General features: G+C 50.4%; 1 protein-coding gene and 1 long non-coding RNA gene across 6 annotated transcripts in view; one reads left to right on the top strand and one right to left on the bottom strand.

Annotated features, from left to right (window-relative positions):
- CHST9 (carbohydrate (N-acetylgalactosamine 4-0) sulfotransferase 9) overlaps nucleotides 1-19,947 on the bottom strand; it is a 139,304-nt gene that overhangs the window by 21,770 nt on the left and 97,587 nt on the right. For 3 of the 5 annotated variants that reach the window (XM_005857066.2, XM_014541421.1, XM_014541424.1), the window contains exon 3: nucleotides 5,242-5,279. The exons of the other annotated variants lie outside the window; for them this stretch is intronic. In XM_005857066.2, coding sequence (XP_005857128.1) covers nucleotides 5,242-5,279 — 38 coding nt within the window. The remainder of the gene's footprint in view (nucleotides 1-5,241; nucleotides 5,280-19,947) is intronic. 5 annotated transcript variants of the gene reach the window in all.
- LOC106726478 lies at nucleotides 4,102-8,567 on the top strand. The gene is made up of 3 exons (XR_001362546.1): nucleotides 4,102-4,316; nucleotides 8,192-8,249; nucleotides 8,353-8,567. It is a non-coding gene; the product is annotated as an uncharacterized LOC106726478 (long non-coding RNA).

The raw sequence follows: 19,947 nt of genomic DNA, 5'->3' as shown, positions 1-19,947 counted from the left end.
AAGAGGAGTGGGGGTGGGGGCTGGAGCGCTCTCTCCGCTCCAGCTGGTTTCTCACACTGGTTGCACCTCCTAGCTTGGCTAATGCAGATGGGGGAGGGAGGGACACTCAATTTTCAATTTCAATTTAATTACACAGTCTATAGTGCCTAGTGGGAAGGATTTAGGGACAAGATTAACGCTCAACAGGGCTCTATTTTACATTCCATTTGATAAAGAGCGCTGTATTGATTATCCAAAGTGAGCTTTCAAAAATGTTTCTTAGGAACCAAATTCTTTTGGTGGGAGATGATTTAAAGAAGGGAGGGGGGAGTAACTTCATTGCTTGGCTCTTTGCCAAAATGTAGGTCAGTTGAAGGTACAAGATGGCTCTTGGAGTTGTGTTGCCAGAGCACCACTCAGAGTGAGCAGTACCCCCTCCTTGAAAGAACAAAGACTAGAAATTCCACCGCTGAATGGGAAACACCAGGGGGCAGACGCCGATTGGCTACCACAGCTACTGGTTCTGAAAATGACTGTTGTTAACTAACACACTAGTAAAACCCTTCCCTCTTAGGTTAAAGTCTAAAGAATTTCACTCTCTTATCAGGACTGGAAACCATTCTGATTTTATCTGGCATCAAATCAATGCTTAAGATGATGAGTAAATATTTGGTGTTCTACTTTGGTGTCTATCAGTCCACTAGTTCAGCCAAATGTAAAAAGAAGGCAAATACAGGAAATGAAAATAAGTTCCTAAGAAGTGGCCTCAATATATTTCTTGACCAACGGCTTTAACTTGTTAAGAAAACAGGTCCATGGAAAATATTATGCTAAGTGAAATAAGCCCAACTGAGAAAGACAAATATCACATGATCTCACTTATTTGTGGAATCTAATGACCAAAATGAATCCACCAAAAAAATAAAACCCAAAGCAGGGAGGCATGGAGCAGACTGACATACCTTGGTTTTCGTGGGGTTGGGGGGATGAGAAGAGATAAACCAAAGAGCTTAGATACTTACAGGCATAGCCCATGGGCACGGGCAATAGGGTAGTGAAGACCTGGGGGGTGGGTAGGGGCTGGGAGGAGGGGAGAAAGGGGTGGGGATGGGAGATATCTGTAATACTCTCAACAATAAAAACTATATTTAAAACAAAAAACAGGTCCACTGCAGACACCATCTTCCTTGGATGGAGTCTTCCCTCCACATGGCATCGGCCTGGGGAATGCAATAGCCCTGCCCTCTGGACCCCCTGTGGCCCCGCCCTGCAGAGCTTGGGCCTGAGGAAAAGTCAGCTGCCTGGGCCAGGGAGTAGAGGTCTGGGCAGACTCAGGGGGTGTCAGTGCCTGAGTTGTGTGGCTTTGGGGAAGGGGCCATTTCCCCACTTACCCGTGACCCTGACTGGCACCTCCCCCTCATGGGAGATAAACTATCCCCACTCTCCAAGCTCCTAGTGGCCCTCCAAGCTCCTAGTTTGGCCTGTTTGGGCTGCCAAACTCTGCTGGCCTCGCCCTGACGACTCCCTGAGGCCCCACCACACCACATGGTGTGTGAGCACCCAGTGGGTGGCAGCTAGACTTGCTATACCCTGAGACATTTGATCAAACCTAGCACCATTTATGACAAACACTCTCAGCAAGGTGGGAATAGAGGGAACATACTTCAATTAATAAAGGCCATATATGACAAACCCACAGCCAACGTCATACTCAATGGGCAAACACTAAAAGCATTTTCCTTAAGATCAGGATCAAGACAGGATGTCTGATTTCACCACTCTCATTCAACATAGTACTAGAAGTCCTAGCCACAGCAGTCGGACAAGAAGAAATTAAAGGCATCCAAATAGGAAAGGAAGAAGTAAAACTGTCATTATTTGCATTTTTATATCCCAATAATGAACTACCAGAATGGGAAACTAAGAAAACAATCCCATTTAGAAGTGCTTACAAAATAAAGCCATACCTAGAAATAAATTTAACCAAGGGTATAAAAGACCTGTACTCTAATAATTATAAGACACTAATGAAAGAAATTGAAAAAGATACAAATAAGTGGAAGCATATACCATGCTCATGGATAAGAAGAATTAACATCTTTAAAATGTCCATATTACCCAAAGCAATCTATAGATTCAACGCAATTCCTTTCAAGATACCAATGGTGTCATTCACAAAATTAGAACAAGTATTCCAAAAATTTACATGGAACCACAAAAGACCCCAAATAGCCACAGCAATCTTAAAAAAGAAGAACTAAAGTTAGAGGAATCATGCTACCTCATATCAAACTATAATACAAGTCTATAGTAATCAAAACATCATGGTACTGGCATTTAAACAGACATAAATAAATGGAACAGAATAGAGTACAGAAATAAACCCACACATTTACAGGCAATTAATATTTGACAAAGAAAGCAAAAACATACAAGGGGTAAAGGCAGTTTATTCAATAAATGGTGTTAGGAAAAATGGAAAGATGCGTGCAAAAAAAAAAATGAAACTAGACCACCTTCTTACACCACACACAAGAATAAACTCAAAATGCATTAAAGACTTAAATGTTAGACTTGAAACCATAAAAACCCTGGAAGAAAACAAAGGCGTTTCTTGCAGCACTATTTTTGTGTGATATATCTCCTTGGGCAAGGGAAATAACAACAAAAAATAAACAAATGGGACTACGTCAAAATAAAATGTTTTTACACAGCAAAATGAACCATCAATAAAATGAAAAGATAACCCGCTGAATGGGAGAACATATTTGTCAATGATACATCTGATAAGAGATTAATACTGCAAATTTGAAAGACCCTATAAAACTCAACACCAAAAAACCAAATAATCCAATTAATAACTGGGCAAAGGACTTGAATAGACACTTCTTCACAGAGGACATACAGATGGCCAATCGACAGATGAAAAGGTGCTCAACGTCACTAATCATCAGAGAGATGCAAATTAAAACCACCGCACACCTGTCAGGATGGCTACCATCAACAAATCAAACGACAAGTGCTAGTGAGGATGTGGAAAAAAGGGAACCCTCCTGCACTGCTGGTGGGAATGCAGACTGGTGCAGCCACTGTAGAAAACAGTATGGAGTTTCCTCAAAAAGTTAAAAATGGAACTCCCATTTGACCTAGTGATCCCTCTTCTAGGAATATATCTGAAGAAACCCAAAACACTAATTTTAAAGGATATCATCATTATTTACAATCGCCAAGATTGGGAAGCAGCCCAAGTGTCCATCAGATGAGTGGATAAAAAATCTGTGGTACATCTACACCATGGAATACTATGCAGCTATAAAAAATAAGGAAATCTTACCCTTCATGACAGCATGGAGGGACCTGGAGAGCATTATGTTAAGTGAAATAAGCCCATCAGAGAAAGACAAGGACCATGTGATTTCACCTGTATGTGGAATCTAATGAATAAAATAAACTAAAAACACAATAGAAACAGATTCTTAGATACAGAGAACTGACTGACAGCTATCCAAGGGGAGGAGGGCTTGGGGACCAGGTGGAAAAGGTGAAGGGTTTAAGTAAACAAAAAAGAACTCCTAGGCACAGACAACAGTATGGTGATTACCAGCGAGAAAAGGGGGTGGAGGGAGGTACAAGAGGGTAAAGAGGGGGTAAATGGTGATGGAAGGAGAGTTGACTTGGGGTGGTGGACACAAAGTACAGTATACAGATGATGCGTTATAGAATTGTACACCTGAAACCTCTATAATTCTCTTGACCAGTGTCACTCCAAGAAATTCAGTTAATAAAAGAATAAAAGAAGTCTTAAGGACTTCTCTTTATAAGGACTTAAATAAACAAAAATGGTAGCAATAACCTTCACTGTTGTTCAGCCTTACCAGCCACTTGAGCACATACAAATATTTGGAAACACAATGCTAAAGAGACGAAGCTCAAAGGCAAATGGACTTTCTGAACTCGCTAACTGATTTGTCATTGCACAACGACGGCATTTCCAAGTATGAAGTTGGCTGCGACTTCGAGTCAACATCTACCTTTATATTCAAAGGCAAAGTGATACCCTAAGCACTCGGCTGCGCCTCCTGAGTCTGCAGTACCTGAGCCAAACGAGCCGACAGTGTTTAAAGCTCCATGCGTTCAGGGCGCCTGGCGCAGCTCAGTTAAAGCGGAACTAAGCTGGGGTGCAATGGCGGTGGGGACACGGATGGGACTCATTTTGAAGCCCCCGAGGAGGAGACTGTGCCTGGTGAAAGGGTAGACGTATCCTCTTCTCCTCGACAAGAGTGGGTGATAGGTGAGGCCAGAGGGAACAGCACCCACAGGCCCAGAGATTCCAGGCTGTGAGTGACCCCTGAGCACGTCTGCCCCAGGCCCAGGCCTGTCCCCAGGCTACGGCCCAGGTGGGTGGGGAGGGACTGCGCTGGGCTGGCCGGGAAGAGGCAGGGGCGGGCAGGGCAGTGTCTGGTGTACACGTGAGTGTCTCAAGCCCCTTCCATGGCCATACACAGTGACTCCTTCTTCCAGGAAATGTAACACAGAAATTAGTAAAAAGCCTGTCTGAGAAAACAGGGACCAGGGACGCGCACAGGAGGACAGGGGCCACCTTGGGCCGCAACCAAAGCCCAGCACCGAGTCAGCCGGTACCTTTCCGCCCGGGGCTCAGCGCTCCACTGGCTGGGCATGGAAACCTGGGAAGATCACAGAGCGCCACCTCAGTCAGGAGAGAAGTAGATAAAAGTATCTATTGCAGCGGCCGGTACCCATGCCCCGGTCAGGACGTGCCCGGGTGGCACATCAGCAGGCTGAGGCCCTGTCCACCGGGCCCCTCCTGGGGAGACGCGTGGAGGGGAGTGAGGCGGTGAGAGGCGAGGAAAGCACATGGCAGCCCAGGGGGCCAATGGCACCCACTGCACATGTCCTCGGGCCACAACACACACGCTGCTCACTCCCAACACCCAGCAACGCCTTTGGTATTTGAAAGTACTTACAAGGGCTTCGTCATTAACATGGAAAGCAGGGGTCCTCATACTACGGCCCGCGGGCCACATGCAAATACAAATATTGTATTTGTTCCCGTTTTGTTTTTTTACTTCAAAATAAGATATGTGCCGTGTGCATAGGAATTTGTTCATAGTTTTTTTTTAAACTATAGTCCGGCCCTCCAACGGTCTGAGGGACAGTGAACTGGCCCCCTGTTGAAAAAGTTTGAGGACCCCTGATGTAAAGCAAAACCGTACACGGCAGTTTAGGAGGGGGGAGGAGTACCTGCTCGGTGACGTGCTCCCGGGCGTCTCCTCCAGTCACTGAAAGAGAAGGAAACAGAAAGTCACCATCAGGTGCCCACGTGCCTACAAGGCAGCCCTGGTTTTGCTCTGTTCTCACCCAAAACTCCAACAGCAGCCTGGGCGCTCTGAGCAAGGACTGGTGTCATATTGTGAACATGTGCCATCGCTCCCATAGTTGGAATGGGGGGAAAACAAAGGCGAAACGAAAGTCCACCGCGTTAGGCTGAGATGTAAGATCACAGAGGGCGGAACGGGGGCCGGGAGGGGCGACACCACAGGAACGCACCACACGCTGGCGGAGAAACGGCGAGGAGATGAAAGGGACCAAGGAAAAGTCCGACAGGGCCCAGGCCCAGTACCCAAACAGAGACACCCTTTCAGGTGTGACACGGGCGCTCAGCAACCCGAGGGCCAGACGAGGGGCCGTAAAGGTCAGGTGGCAGACACGCTACTTTTCAAAGCTGCTGTGTTGCCGGTGACGATGGTACAGATGCTGCTACGTGTTGTTGCTGCAGTATCGCTGGTGACCCACTAAAGTCCAAGCCAGCAGCTCTGTACATGGAGTCCTGGCCAGGACAGAGGGGACTAAATAATAAAGACTCTAAGGTAATAGGCCCCAGTTTTTGTGAAATAGCCTGAAAGTGACCGATGCCATGTATGTCTTAAATGAGAGGAAAAGAACCCTTAGAAATCACAGATGAGCAGCCAGCCACCGGCAGGAAGGGAAGAAGTCATTTTGAGGCATTGCAGCTATTTCTTGCTTGTGAACATCTTGGTGCGAGATACACTTTTTAAAAAAACTTTATTATTTTATTGATTTTAGCGAGAGAGGAAGGGAGATGGAGAGAGAGAGATAGAAACATCAATAATGAGAGAGAAACCTCTATCGGCTGCCTCTGGCATGGCCCCCTACTGGGGTCGAGCCCACAAACCCGGCATGTGCCCGGCCCAGGAATCGAACCAGTGACCTCTTGGTTCATGGGTCGACGCTCCACCACTGAGCCACACCGGCCGGGCTGAGATACACTTTTTAAACTTGTCCTTTTAAAACTTTAGTGAAGATGATGGTGCAGTCACATGCGGGTGTAAGAAATAATACAGATGGGTCCTGTCTGTGTGCCCCTGACACCGCACCCCCCCCTCTACGCCCCCCACCCAGGGGTGCAGTCTGAATGATTGACAGCACAGGGTCGTAGCCTGGATATGACCCTGGCCAGGCAAGGCTAGGAGCTTGTCCATCACAGCACCCCCCATGGTGCCCTTTATAGCCCCGCCCGCCTCCCGCCCACCACACAGGCTAAGCCAGCGGCTCTGGCTCTGCTCCCAGCGCAAGAAGGGGTTCATGGGCTGAAAGTCATTACAGGGTCTCATTGCGCCTGGCTGGCTCCGGATGGCTTCTGCCTCTCACCAAATGCCCTCTTGGTGCTAGCAGCCCTTCTTGCATTCGTCCCCAGCTGATCTTAAAGCATCCTGGCGACAGGGACTGTGCCCGAGGTCTTTCTTCCCCCCGGTTATATCCAACCTCTGTAGGAACCAGGCCTGTGTGAGGAACACAAACAGTGCTCAAAGCTGCGGGAACGGAAGCGCAGGACTGGGAGTTAATGCCAGAGAACCTGTAACATCATGTTTTACACTTTTCCCGAAGACCAGCAATATTCTAATTGTCCTGTTAGTAGGAATTTATCCAAATTTCCACTATTTTCTTTCTTTAAACAACTATTTACTAAAACAAAGTTTCTTAGCATAGCTATAGCACACATATAGGCTTCTTCTTCTTCTTTTTTTTTTTTTTTTGGTTAGTCCTCATCCGAGGATACTTTTCCATTGATTTTTTTTTTTTTTATAGACAGAGTGGAGAGGAGGGAGAAAGGAGGAGAGGGAAAGAGAGAGAGAGAGACTTTTTTTTTTTTTTATAGACAGAGTGGAGAGGAGGGAGGAAGGAGGAGAGGGAAAGAGAGAGAGACAGAACATCGATATGAGACACATCAATTGGTTGCCTCCCACATGTGCCCTGACTGGGGCCAGGGAGGGAACCCACAACCCAGGTACGTGCCCTTGACCGAGAATCGAACCCAAGACCCTTTGATGCGAGGGCCCATGCTCTAACCGCTGACCCACACAGCAAGGGCCCTATAGGGTCTTTTTCATCGCATTACACGGTACGTGCGATTAGGGTCGGGTGGTGGCCGCTGGGCAGCAAGGGCAGGCGTAACCTGAGCACGCCAGCTCCAAGCAGGGGCCCAGGGAGCAAACCCGGGCTAGGACTTGGGACCACAAGACCAGCTGGATACAGGTTTTTTGGGAAAAGGTCAGAGGGCGTCCAGGATTCGTGGCGTCTGACCACATCAAGAAGAGGCGGTGGCTGTTGGGGATGGAAGTGGCAGGGACTCTAACTGTGTTTGGAGGGACTTAGGTACCAGGTCGCATACAACTCAGGGACAGGGTAGGAGCCGTGCTGGGGGACTGAGGGTGGGCAGGGGCTGATGGAGAAGGGACAGGCCCTCCACCCCCTCATTACTGAGGCCAGGGCACTGGTTGAGAATCAGGGGGGCGCGGAGCCAGACAGACCATTGCTGTGAGTTATAGCGATTTAAACGTGAGAAACATCATCTCCTCCCTTGAGCTCTGAACATTCATAAATTAAAACACATCCTCATAGAATTGCTTGTGGCCCTGTCGTGATGGTTGCTGCTAATGACCCTTTTCCCGCTTGCTCATGGGAGTCCTAGCTGGTGCAGAGGTACGTGTTCCCTGGCCGCTGCCAGAAAAAGGAGGGAATCCCACTTAAAACCTAAGTCATCCCCACATTTATTCCAATCGCCTGTGAAAAGGAGGAATGGCAGTTAGGGGATGAAGCTGAACGGCATGAGCCACGGCTAATAAAAGATTAAGGAGTCTGCGGCTTAGCATCTTCTAATTATTTTCTCCAGCATCTCGCCTAGACGAGGTTTGAAATCTCTGGTTGGATCAACGCGATTTCGCTCAGAGGTTTGTGGACTTTGCATACTGATTCCTTCCTGTTTCCAAGCGCATTTGCTGCGAGGCTATTTTTACTCACTTTAAAGGAATTTTAATAACTTTCTGTTGACAGCACGGACAGCTGGTCTTGAGAATTAAAGAAAACTGACTCGCTGACTGAGGAAGGAAGTGACATCAATGAGCTGCTGGAGTCAGCCGCAGGGGACTGGCTTGTGAGGAGTAGCCTCGCACTGCAGTGCATTTGGGGGGAGCTGCCTTGAGATGCAAATCGCTGTATCCATCAAACCCGCGATGCCTACTCCAACCAACTTAGTGCCATGGAGGCAACAGGCTGCCGCACTGAGGAGGCCTACTCCAACCAACTTAGTGCCATGGAGGCAACAGGCCGCCACACTGAGGAGGAGGAGGAGGAGGAGGAGAAGGAGGAGGAGAAGGAGAAGGAGGAGGAGGAGAGAGCGCAGGAGCCCTGTCTGTGCCGACCCCATTCTCTTCAGGCCTCAGTTTCTTTGTCCAGAAAATGAGTTTGATGTAAACTGCTGGTTGGAATCAGTCTCTTTCTATGACAGACAGTGAATAAGAACATGTACTAGTATGTATAGTGCAGACATGCTACCCGCCAGTTTAACCCAAAGAGTGCTCCCAACTGCTTTTTAACCCCACGGAGAGCGATCCGGAACAGGCGTCATAGATAAGCTACTCCCATGATATCTCAATATTTTAAAAATTGGTAGTCATAGTAGCCCAGCCAGTGTGGCTCAATGGCTGAGCGTCGGCCTATGAACCAGGAGGTCACGGTTCGATTTCAGTCAAGGGCACATGCCCGGGTTGCAGGCTCGCTCCCCAGTGTGGGGTGTGCAGGAGGCAGCCAATCAATGATTCTCTCTCATCATTGATGTTTTTCTCTCTCTCTTCCTCTCTGAAATCAATAAAAAAATATAAAAAGTTGGTAGTCACTGTTTATAACTCTACTGCAGAGAAAGGTCAGGTGCCAAATCCGCACTTTAAATACCAACAGTAGTATAATAGCAGTGACCACTGCCGTCACAATGAATGACTTCATTCTTCATCATTTTCGCCTGGAGCTGCAGTTACTCATTTTTCAAAGACAGCTGTAGCTCAAGTGCATTGAGTGTGTATGTGTGTGGGTTGTGTGTTGTGAGCATGCATGTATGTGTGGATGCACACGCACCTGTGCAAAGACAGGCAGAACAGTACCTATATAAATTTTATGGTTATACACTGAAAACTTAAATTGATAATAATTTCTTAGCTCATTCTAGAAAGCATCTGAGGTGGCTACAGTCGTGGCTCAATCACAGTTACTAGTAAATAATTTGAGTTTGCGTTAACAATCTGGAGTCAAACAATTCAGAATTTTATTTGGGGTATTCAACTAAATTTTCAGATTTCATGAGCTTAAATATGTAATTTGAACCACTCAAGGATATTGATTAAGTAAAAAGGAATGGACGAGGTCTCCACAGCTGTCTTCAGGCAGAAGGATTTTCAGATTGTCCCCAACCTGGATATGCTTTGACTTTAGCAAAACTCACCCTTTTGATCGACCGCTATTTCAACACCTGGCTGTTCTGGGCGATATGCGGGGTGCTCTGGAGGGACAGCAGCACAGCGCAGGAAATGTGATGAGCACACGAAACATGGAACAACATGGAATCAGGGGGCTGCAAGGAATTCATGGGTAAACTGTATAGTCAGTTAGGCCAAAAGGTACTTAACTCTTGAGACAGCGGAAATGAAAACATAAGCGGTGACGTCTGTGGCATAGGTCTTGGTGATGGCTCCAGTCCTCAATAAAGCCTTCCTCGCCGCCGTCAGTGTCAGAGCAATTATTTTTCTTCAACATACCTAACATTTTAGCATTACATTTATTTCCTTTATTTTATACCCAGGATCTGTCTAAAAACGACTGATTTTATTAATTCCTCATTAAGTTTGCAGATCCAGAGCACTGCAGCTTCTAATTATCCTTAGTGATGGCTCAACGCCTTCCTACCTGGTCAGGGAAACTGGAATTAGTCGGGGACACGTCAATCAGGGTCGGCCCTGAACCTCAGGAAGTCGCCTTTAGTCGGAGCCACACTGTTATGAAAAGTAAGCGTCCCCTCCCTCCTCCATGCCCTCCCTGCCCTCCACTTTGGAAGTGATGAGAAACATGAGCTTTCTTTTTTAAATCAAATGGAGTCTTTTGAAACGGGCTGCTGTGTTTCCTTTCAATTTCAAGCAAGATTTATTTTATTTAAAAAAAATTTTTTTTTAAGCCACACTGAGTGGGGACAGCTGGTTAGTCTCAGGAAGCGTTTTGGGAATAGGGCGACACAGACAGCACTACGGGTGTTTTTCAATGACCTCTTTCCCCCACATCCACGCTCACCCACTCAAGGCCAGAGTAGCTGCCAGGATGGTTAACGGGCTGTCATTGTTAGCCTGCCTCCCAGCTCTTTGTACAGGACGGAAACAGACCTCCGGGGAGTTTGTTTGGAGAGTGTAGATTACATGTGTGGAGAGAAAGAGTGAAGGCCGCGCCTTTCTGGAAGGTTCTGGGTGTGATCAGTGGGCCTCCCTGTGGCTCGGGGGGTGGGGGGGGCCTGTGGTCCGGGCATCAGAGGCCAGATGTGAGCCGCAGCCGTTTGGAGAGTGTAGATTACATGTGTGGAGAGAAAGAGGGAAGGCCGCGCCTTTCTGGAAGGTTTTGGGTGTGATCAGTGGGCATCTGGCCCCATGCAGTGCCATTCCCGGGATCAATATCCCAGATGTTTTCCTGAAGAAACCAACCGGGTAGACTCCTGATTTTGATGCTTTTATTCCATCCCCATACTCTTGGGCATATATTTTGGCCTTTGGAGGACGCCTGCCCCTTGCTTGCTTGCTTTACACTTCAGAGGTCCTAAGTGTATTTTAACTGCTGCTCCCTGTCGGGGCTGGGGGTGGGAGAGGGAGTAGGACCCCATAAGGAGTGTCACAAAATCAATTTGTGGAGGGAATTGTTGTGTTTTGTGTTTTTAACACCTAGGACAGCGTAGAAATAACAAAGTTGAACAAGACCTATGGAAGCACCACAGCAAAGAACCCGGGACCCTTGAGTCTGCAGGCTGACGCTCTATCCACTGAGCCAAACCGGCCAGGGCTATTTTATTTTTTTACTTAGCAGGAAAAGCGTTGATTCTTCTTTTTCATTTGGTGACAATAATTTTCCTCTGTTTTTTTTCCCCCCCCTCCACTTGGAAAATGGATACCTCTGATCAAATCTGGTGGCTTCTAGGAAAGGAATAATTTAAACAAGTAACTTAAACCCAGAAGCCCTAAACTGTTTTGTACATGCATCGTTACATGGTTTTCTACCTTAAAATCCACCATTCTTTCCCTGCAGACAGAGAGCACAGCCCGGCGGGGTTTTAGGCCGATGATGCCAATCTGCCCGAGTGCCTCGGGGAGCGCTCACATCCGTCATCGCCTTACACCAAGCCCACCCACCTGATCTGTGCGAATAAGAACGGAAGCTGCTAACCTCTCTCCTCTTGGTCTTGCCCACTCCGTCACTCTCTCTTAAGCCAAGTTTTGGTCACATCTACAATACGAAAAACTATAAATATATAAAATCCAGATGAAAGAGGTCAACTATAATTACCTGTAGATAAGACCTGTTAACCTTGGTGACACACCCTTCCAGGGATTTCGGTTTTACTTTTTCAAAGACAATACAAGTTTCACAGGCTTTTGTTCACTTAAATAATATGCTATTGATAATCTTTGCTGCCATTACGAGACCTTCCCCTGGGCAGCCCTGTGAGGAGTGTCCCTGTGAGCACAGCTCTGAGCACACCCAGGCCCCTCCTCAGCACAGGGTCCTGGGAGCGATGGGTTACGGAGTTCGATGAGGTGGCCGATACTCATGCTACGGGTCCTCCTATGAGCCGATTCCCAGCACTCCGTCCACTCAAAATTAATAAAATAACTGGTGGCAGTATTTTAGGAACCATGCAGTTTATGCAATCCCATCGCTTTGTCTTTCATGTTTTTATTAGAGAGGATGGACATTCAATGTGTTTGCTGGGCACTGATATTTCTTCTTCCATTCATTTCCCTGGCTTCCTTTCTAATAGGGCATGTCTCTTTCTCTTATTAATACTAACTTGCGCCGATCTTTAATTTTGTGACTATTTTTCCTAATTTGTCATTTGCGTTTACTTAGTTATAACTTTAGGCAATGAAGGGAGAACCTCAGGATTGGGAGGCCAGTGTTAGAGCACTGACATGGCAGTATTTTAGGAACCATGCAGTTTATGCAATCCCATCGCTTTGTCTTTCATGTTTTTATTAGAGAGGATGGACATTCAATGTGTTTGCTGGGCACTGATATTTCTTTTCCCATTCATCTCCCTGGCTTCCTTTCTAACAGGCATGTCTCTTTCTCTTATTAATACTAATTTTCGCCGGTCTTTAATTTTGTGACTATTTTTCCTAATTTGTCATTTGCGTTTACTTAGTTATAACTTTAGGCAATGAAGGGAGGACCTCAGGATTGGGAGGCCAGTTAGTGAGCACTCACAGCACCGCGGTGCATGCTGGCCCCAGGGCACTGTTCATCTGGTCCCCCACACCCCTTGCTGAGATGGGGCTCCTGGTGTCCCTGTTGTGGGAAGGAGGAGGCTGGGGTCTGCAGAGGGAAGGAGGAGGCTGGGCCTGCGGAGGGAAGGAGGAGGCTGGGCCTGCAGAGGGAAGGAGGAGGCTGGGCCTGCAGAGGGAAGAGAAGGCTGGGCCTGCAGAGGGAGGAGGAGGCTGAGCCTGCAGAGGGAAGAGGAGGCTGGGCCTGCAGAGGGAAGGAGGAGGCTGGGCCTGCGGAGGGAAGGAGGCTGTGACTATAGGGCAGTTACAGAGCTGGGAGGTGGCGAGCCCGTGTCCTAACTTCTGAGCTGCCACCACCCCTTCCTGGTCCCTGCTTTCTCACTGTCATGCTCAGACAGGCACGACTGTAGCTATTAAAATAACAAGGCCAATGCGTATATCACCATCTAAGCAACACCTTCGTTGTATTCTCAGAACAGTGCGCACAACGAATCTGCTTTAAAAAGAACGTGTATTTATAGAGCAATAAAGAGGTCAGAGGCGATGCCCTTGAACCCTTGTTGTACGCAGGGCCCCGTGGGAGAGGAGCAATATTCACTTTCAATTTAGACGCATCTGTGTTTTAAAAGCCTTTTTATTAGACACATGCACTGCATCGATCTGAAGAGAAAGGTATTTCTGTTTTGGACGAGAAGGCTTGGCGGAGGCGCTGAAAATAGTTTTTCTTCTCTGCACCTCAGGACAGGCACCCTTGCATTCACCCAGTGGTCCAGCCGTTTAAGACACACCTTTGAAGGTCTGCCTGGCGCTGGCCTTGGGCTGGACACAGGGATGCAGAGACGGAAGGATGTGCCAGTTCCCCTCACAGTGTGGCGGACAGACACACAGAACAACCCCGGCCTTGGGGCTGTTAGGAGGGAGGCAGCGCGCAGTCTGCACAGCGAGGAAGGAGGCCGGGAGCCCTGGTGTCAGGGAAGACATGCAGAGGAGGAAGCATTTAGAGGAAGACTTGCCCCTCCAGAATGTTCCCTTTCCCAGCTGCCCCGTCTCTGCAGCCTGGTGGTCCCGTCTCTAGGGACTACCCTGGGGTACCAGTACCTCCCGTGGCCCGACTCCTCCCTCTGCCCCCACATTTGGAAGCAGGACTTTCTAAAGAGCCTTCCACTCACTTCAGCCTGAGCGTGGCCTCAGTTTCCTCAGGGACATGAACTCATACACGTGGGCTTTGGCCTGGGGACAGCAGCAGTCCTGGGGGGGGGGCGGTGGCCAACACCTGGGTGCTGGGGTGAAGGCCGCTGCAGCAAATGCCTGCACAGGTGCCTGGTACACCAGCGAGCCGACTGGCAGGGGGCAGGGGGCAGGGGTAGGCGGTACTGTGTTTAGAGTCAGGGAGGACACATTCTGGAGACTTCTAGAAGTTCTTCCGGAGATGGATGGAACCTGAGAAGCACACCTGATCCCACAATGATCGAGCTTTTCTGCTTGTTTTGAACTCAGGCTGATGTTTCTGAGACACACTCATGACTTAGATGAAGAAATGGAGGCTCTCCCAGCTACTTAAAAATGTCTTTATAGAATTCAAAGAGAGGAAGAAAGAAGGAGAGAGAGAGACAGAAACACGAGAGAATCACGGATCGGCTGCCTCCTGCACGCCCCACACTGGGGATCGAGCCCGCAACCCGGGCCTGTGCCCTGACCGGGAATCGAACCGTGACCTCCTGGTTCATAGGTCCACCCTCAACCCCGGAGCCATGCTGGCCGGGCTTTCATAGCCATTTACCTTGCCCATTCAATTACCCAGCAAACAGGGCATTCTAAGCACCAGGCACTGCACTGAGGACACAGTGAACTAACGGCCCAAACCCCTCCCTCGCAGGGCAGACTCGACCCCCAGCCTGTCTGCCCTGCACACAGGGTGCCTTCTGCTACCCCAGCCCCTCCCGCGCGTGTTTGAGAAAATCCCACTTTGCCAGCGCGTTACTTAAATGACCCTCCTCTGCCCCTCCCAGGGACCCCACAGGCGCGGAGCGAGGCCAGCTCTCCTCCTCGGGACCCCCACCCTCCGCTCAGCAGGCATCTCTCGGAGCTTCTAGAACTCGGCGAGTCAGAGAAGCTGAGGCCGGTGCTCCCTGCTGAGCCCTCGGTCTGTTTGTGAGAAGCAGAGAGAGACGATGAGCTGCCTACAAGCTCCCCCAGCTGTTCAAGTGGAAAACCTTCACGGACAGGAGGCCGCCGGCGCTGAGTCCAGCCTGTGCTTCCAAAAAGCATGAAAAAGTAAGTGGGACAGCTCCCCCGTGTCTCCTCAGCTACAGACTTCAGACCATCCTGCAGCACGAGGCCGCGGTGACCAGGGGCAGGGCCCGGGTGTCGGACGGACAGGGGTTCCAGTACCAACTCTCCTAGTTCCAGGCTGTGTGACCTCGACCACTTACTCAGCGCCTCCCAGCCTTGACTTCTTCTTTGAAAACTCGGCTTATCAGAATAATCCCTCCCCGTGCGGCCTTCAGGAGGCCGAGGGACATGCGTGCATCATGATTAGCACGGTACCTGGCCCATAGGAAGTGCCACTACACGGGGCCATCTGTTTTCACGTATCCCTAGGACATTTTTATTTCTTTAATTAAAATTTTTTTTCAATCACAGTTGACAGATAATACTAGTTTCAGGTGTACCACATAGTGGTCAGACGTTTACGCACCTTCAAGTGTAAATGTAGCCTCTCTTATGACTCATTTTATTTCTTTTCCTCATCACAACATAAAAAGGGCCAGGGAACTGATTGTACAACCTACACATTTGTGGCCAAAATAAGGGACACAGCCTTCTCTACGTCCAACTAGTCATGAACATAGACTCCTACATGCCCAGCCGCGGTGGCCCGCAACCCGGGCATGTGCCCTGGCCGGGAATTGAACCGTGACCTCCTGGTTCATAGGTCGATGTGGAACTGCTGGCCGGAGAAGAAAGAAGTCTTGAAGGGTGAGCGGGCTGCTGCCTCCTGGTTCATAGGTCGACGTGCAACCACTGAGCCATGCTGGCCGGAGAAGAAAGAAGTCTTGAAGGGTGAGCAGGCTGCCACAGTGAGCCGGGTGGGAGCCAGTGGCACTCACACAGGCTAATGGCACTTGTCCTGGCCTTGACTCTGATTTCAGATACACTTTCAGGTGTGTGTGTCATAAAACGCGGGTTTAGTTTCAAAAGCCGAGAGTCACTGAGAATGGAAGCCAGTTCCTCCCACGGCCCCACAATGACCTCTGGCTTCCTCACCTTCATCCTTGGACGCCCTGCTCCTTGTTCACAAACCCCAGCCGCCCCGGCCTCTTCTGGGTCACTGGGGTCAAGTTCTTCCCAGCCTTGCTGAGCCTCCCTTCCTCAGAGCTCTCCCTCTTCCTGTCCCAGCTCCAACGCCGCGGGTCGGCCAGGCCTCCGGGCCCAGGCAGCTTCGGGAGAGAGGGCTCGCCTGCCTCCGCGTGGTTCCACCCCTGTGGGTGTTTCCTCCTGGGCTCCTAATTACAACCTGCCCTTCTCCCGCGTTTAATCCTTGCTCCTGGCCCGTTTTGATCCGCTGGAATGAAAGCTCCGCGGCTGGTCAGCTGGGACGGGCTCTGTCTTGTTCGACGTGGCTTGTTCAGGGTCCAGAAGAGCACCTGGCAGGATGAGGGCCCTGACAGGCATGGAGGCGTGAGCCCTCAGATGGCAGAGGCGTCCCAGAGGACAGGAGCGTTAATGAGGCGCAGCTCAGTGGGTAAGAGGCTCCGGGGGCACGTACCGGGAATTTCAATTTCTCATAAAAACTCGAGTAGGCATCACTGTGGACCACGGAGTGTTTTTTGGACCCCAGACTGGATAGCATCGTTCCAAGGATGCCGGGTACTTATCCAGTTCTGATTGGCTGATCTCTGTGCCTCTGCTTCCTCCACCAATTCTGATTGGCTGATCTCTGTGCATCTGCTTCCTCCACCAGGGCTAGGCACTAGGCTCGCGTGCGTTCCTGGTGCTGACTGCTTGCCATGTACCTTTTGTACCTGACTATTCCTGTCTTCTAATGCCCTCATGCTGAGCTCTCTAACTAGATCCTCATTAACCATAAAATCTTATCAGGAATCTCGGGGGCCCTCGTGGAAGAAAACTTTGCACGCGTGCTCTGACCTTCAGACACGTCGGGATGTTTCCAATCAAGCCACCGTCTGGGCCACACGTCTCATGAGCTCTGTTTTGCGTTGGCCCATCAATTCACGAGCACATCACGGAATCCAGAGCGTGGGATTTGAACTATGATCTATGACAGTGTAGAGCGGTCCTGAGACATGTTCTCTTTCCTTTCTGAACGTTTAGAACATTTTGAAAGGAAAGAAAGGAGGGACTGATACCATGACAACCAGGGGTTAGGACCAGGCGGTGCCCTCCCGTCAGGCGGGAGGTGGTCAGCACCCGAGACCCCGGCTAGTGGCGCCCCCTCCTCCTTCCCCAGCGACTTTCTGGACACCGATGAGCTGCTGACAGGGAGAGGGAACTTTCAGATGGAAGAAGCACCAGGAATGCGGGAAGGAGGAAGTGGGGGGAGACCTCGCTGGGGAGGGTGTTTTCTAAATCTCACCACTGCTGTTGAGCTGGCTTCTGCAGAAAACCTACTAGTAACTTCTGTCGTAGGTTAACATTGCTTAGGTTAAAAAATGAGCCCGTGTTTAAGTAACTACATAATGCTTGTGTGGTGCCTGGCAGCTTTCAAGCCCTCCCACAATCCAGGATCTGGTCTCCCCAACAGCTCCTCGGAGGCAGAGCGCCATTATTATTACGTTCACTTTGCAAACAGGAGGAGAGGCTCTGAGCTTTGGGCAACTCGCTGGGGCCACAGCCTCACTACGTGGCACAGCGTGGATGTGGGTCTTTGGACAACACACCGCCTGTGTCCTGTCCACCACAGGTGGCCGCCGAAGCCTCCTGCTGCCTCAGGTCGGGCTCTCCGGGGCGTAGGTCTCAGCAAGGCCGTGCCTCCGGGGAAGCCAGCCAGGCCTTGGGGCAGGGCAGGAAGGGGGCCGGTGGTCCCAGGAGCGCAGGCTCAGCCTGGTCCTTGAGGGGTGCACGTTCCATCTCAGGTCTTAGTCCATCTCCAGGCAAAGTGGGGGGCTGTTGTGTGCCCACACGCTTCCATGCTGACCGGGCAGCAGGGGGTTCCCGCCGCTTCAGGAAGCACCCAGGGTCTGGGAGCCATCCTCCAAGGTGCCTGCCAGCAGCAAGGAGGCTTGAAGGGGTCCCAACAGGTACCCCAACTCTACACTCATTGGGAGGACCGATGAGCTGGGGCAAACGGAAGCACCTGGGACTGTAAGAGGCCGCTCCATGCCCAGGCCTCTTCGGGCGGCGGCCTGGCCCGCGGCACCTTCTTTGAAATCAGGATCAGACGCGCTGCAGGGCCCTGGTGCTGTCCCCGAGGAAGCGGGTACAAAGACACTCATTCAGCGACACGGGGTGGGGTCCAGGCGGGACGCTGCTTCACTGACGCTGCAGGGATTAATCCTGTTAACACATTGCGTGCAGACAAAAGCTCCGGCATCCAGGACAAGCCATTACCCCGCAATCGTGTAACTGGTCAATGGCGGACCCTGAATGGGAACCCAGCTCCCCCGACGCCGGGCCGGTCCTTCCCAGGTCCCGACGTGCCAAGCAACAGAGCAGCGTGGCTCTCCAGGCGCAGTGCTGGGGCGAGGACAGAGGAGGCAGGGGTGCGGGGCGCGGTCCCTCCCTGAGTCCACAGTCAGCGCCCAGCTGCTCGGCCATGGAGAGGAGATGGCCTCCTGCAGGCTTCGGGGGCCTTCTCACCACGGACAGACTTCAGGACAAGAGGAGGCGCCCTGGGACTTGCCTGTAGAGGCTGCGCAGAGCGGCAGCCGCAGGTGAGAATCCATGCAGAGCTCCTGTGGGAAACCCCCCGGGGCTGGTGAGGGGGAAGACCGGGCAGGAGACGTGGGCACTGCCCTTGGGCCAGCAGAGAAAAGCGATTCCACCTCCGTGCATTGCCCGGCACGCAACCCTGGGCAGTGCGCACGCATGGCATGGCTGCCTGCACTAGAGGCTTCATAACCCCCCGCTTTTACTTCTGGTTAATCCTCACCCGGTGGTATTTCCCCATTGATTTTTCAGAGAGTGGAAGGGAGGGGGGAAGACAGAGAGAGAGAGAAACATCGATGTGAGAGACACATTGATTGGTTGTCTCCCGCACGTGCCCTGACCAGGGCTAGAGATCGAGCCTGCAACTGAGGTACGTGCCCTTGACCAGAATGGAACCGGGGCCCTTCACCTGGGACCCTTCTGTCTACGGGCCAACGCTCTATCCACTGAGCCAAACCAGTAGCCCTGCTGCCCCCATCCCCTTAGAAGGAATGGTCTTTGTTGAAGGGAAAGGTGAGAGGGGGGTGAAGGCCTGGGGATCGCCGTGTGCCGGGGGCGTGCCCTCCATGTCCGCCACGTGTGCAGGGCTGGCACGGGCCAGACGCATCTGCCTAAAGTCAGAGTCATCTTACGAGAAGTCCAACATGCATCTCCCATACCATTTCTTACATTTCTAAGGAAAGTGTCATCATCTCTACAGAACATGTGTTACTGGAGAATATACAAAGCCATTTAATTTGTACCAAAAAAAAAAAAAGTTAACCAAATCCAGATGGAAGCTGTCTAAATGCCTGGGTCAGAGAGACGACCGGGTCAAGTGCAGCAGCGGGTCCTGAAGGCACGGCCGCGGCAGGCAGAACACATCTATCCGCACTGCGTCTCCATGGAGAGTGACCTTTCATCGCCAAGCCCGGAGCGTCACGTTATTGGAAGCCAGTCCCAAAGGTCATTTTGGAAAAAAAGAAAGTAATATGGACTTAAAGCTGCTCCCCATCAGGGAGAACATCCGCCCGCAGGGCTGGTCACAAGTAACACGGGGGAGTCACTGTTGCAGGAATGAGCTTGGACAACAGTCTAGAGCAGCGGTTCTCAACCTGTGGGTCGCGACCAGCGGAAAACACACATAGCATATCAGATATTTACATGACGATTCATAACAGTAGCAACATTACAGTGATGAAGTAGCAACGAAAATAATTTTATGGTTGGGGGTCACCACAACATGAGGAACTGT

The sequence above is a fragment of the Myotis brandtii genome, unplaced genomic scaffold (assembly GCF_000412655.1).
Source record: "Myotis brandtii unplaced genomic scaffold, ASM41265v1 scaffold107, whole genome shotgun sequence".
NCBI lineage: Eukaryota > Metazoa > Chordata > Mammalia > Chiroptera > Vespertilionidae > Myotis > Myotis brandtii.
The sequence above is the reverse complement of the archived record's forward strand: the minus strand, read 5'-3'. Positions and strand labels throughout refer to the sequence as shown.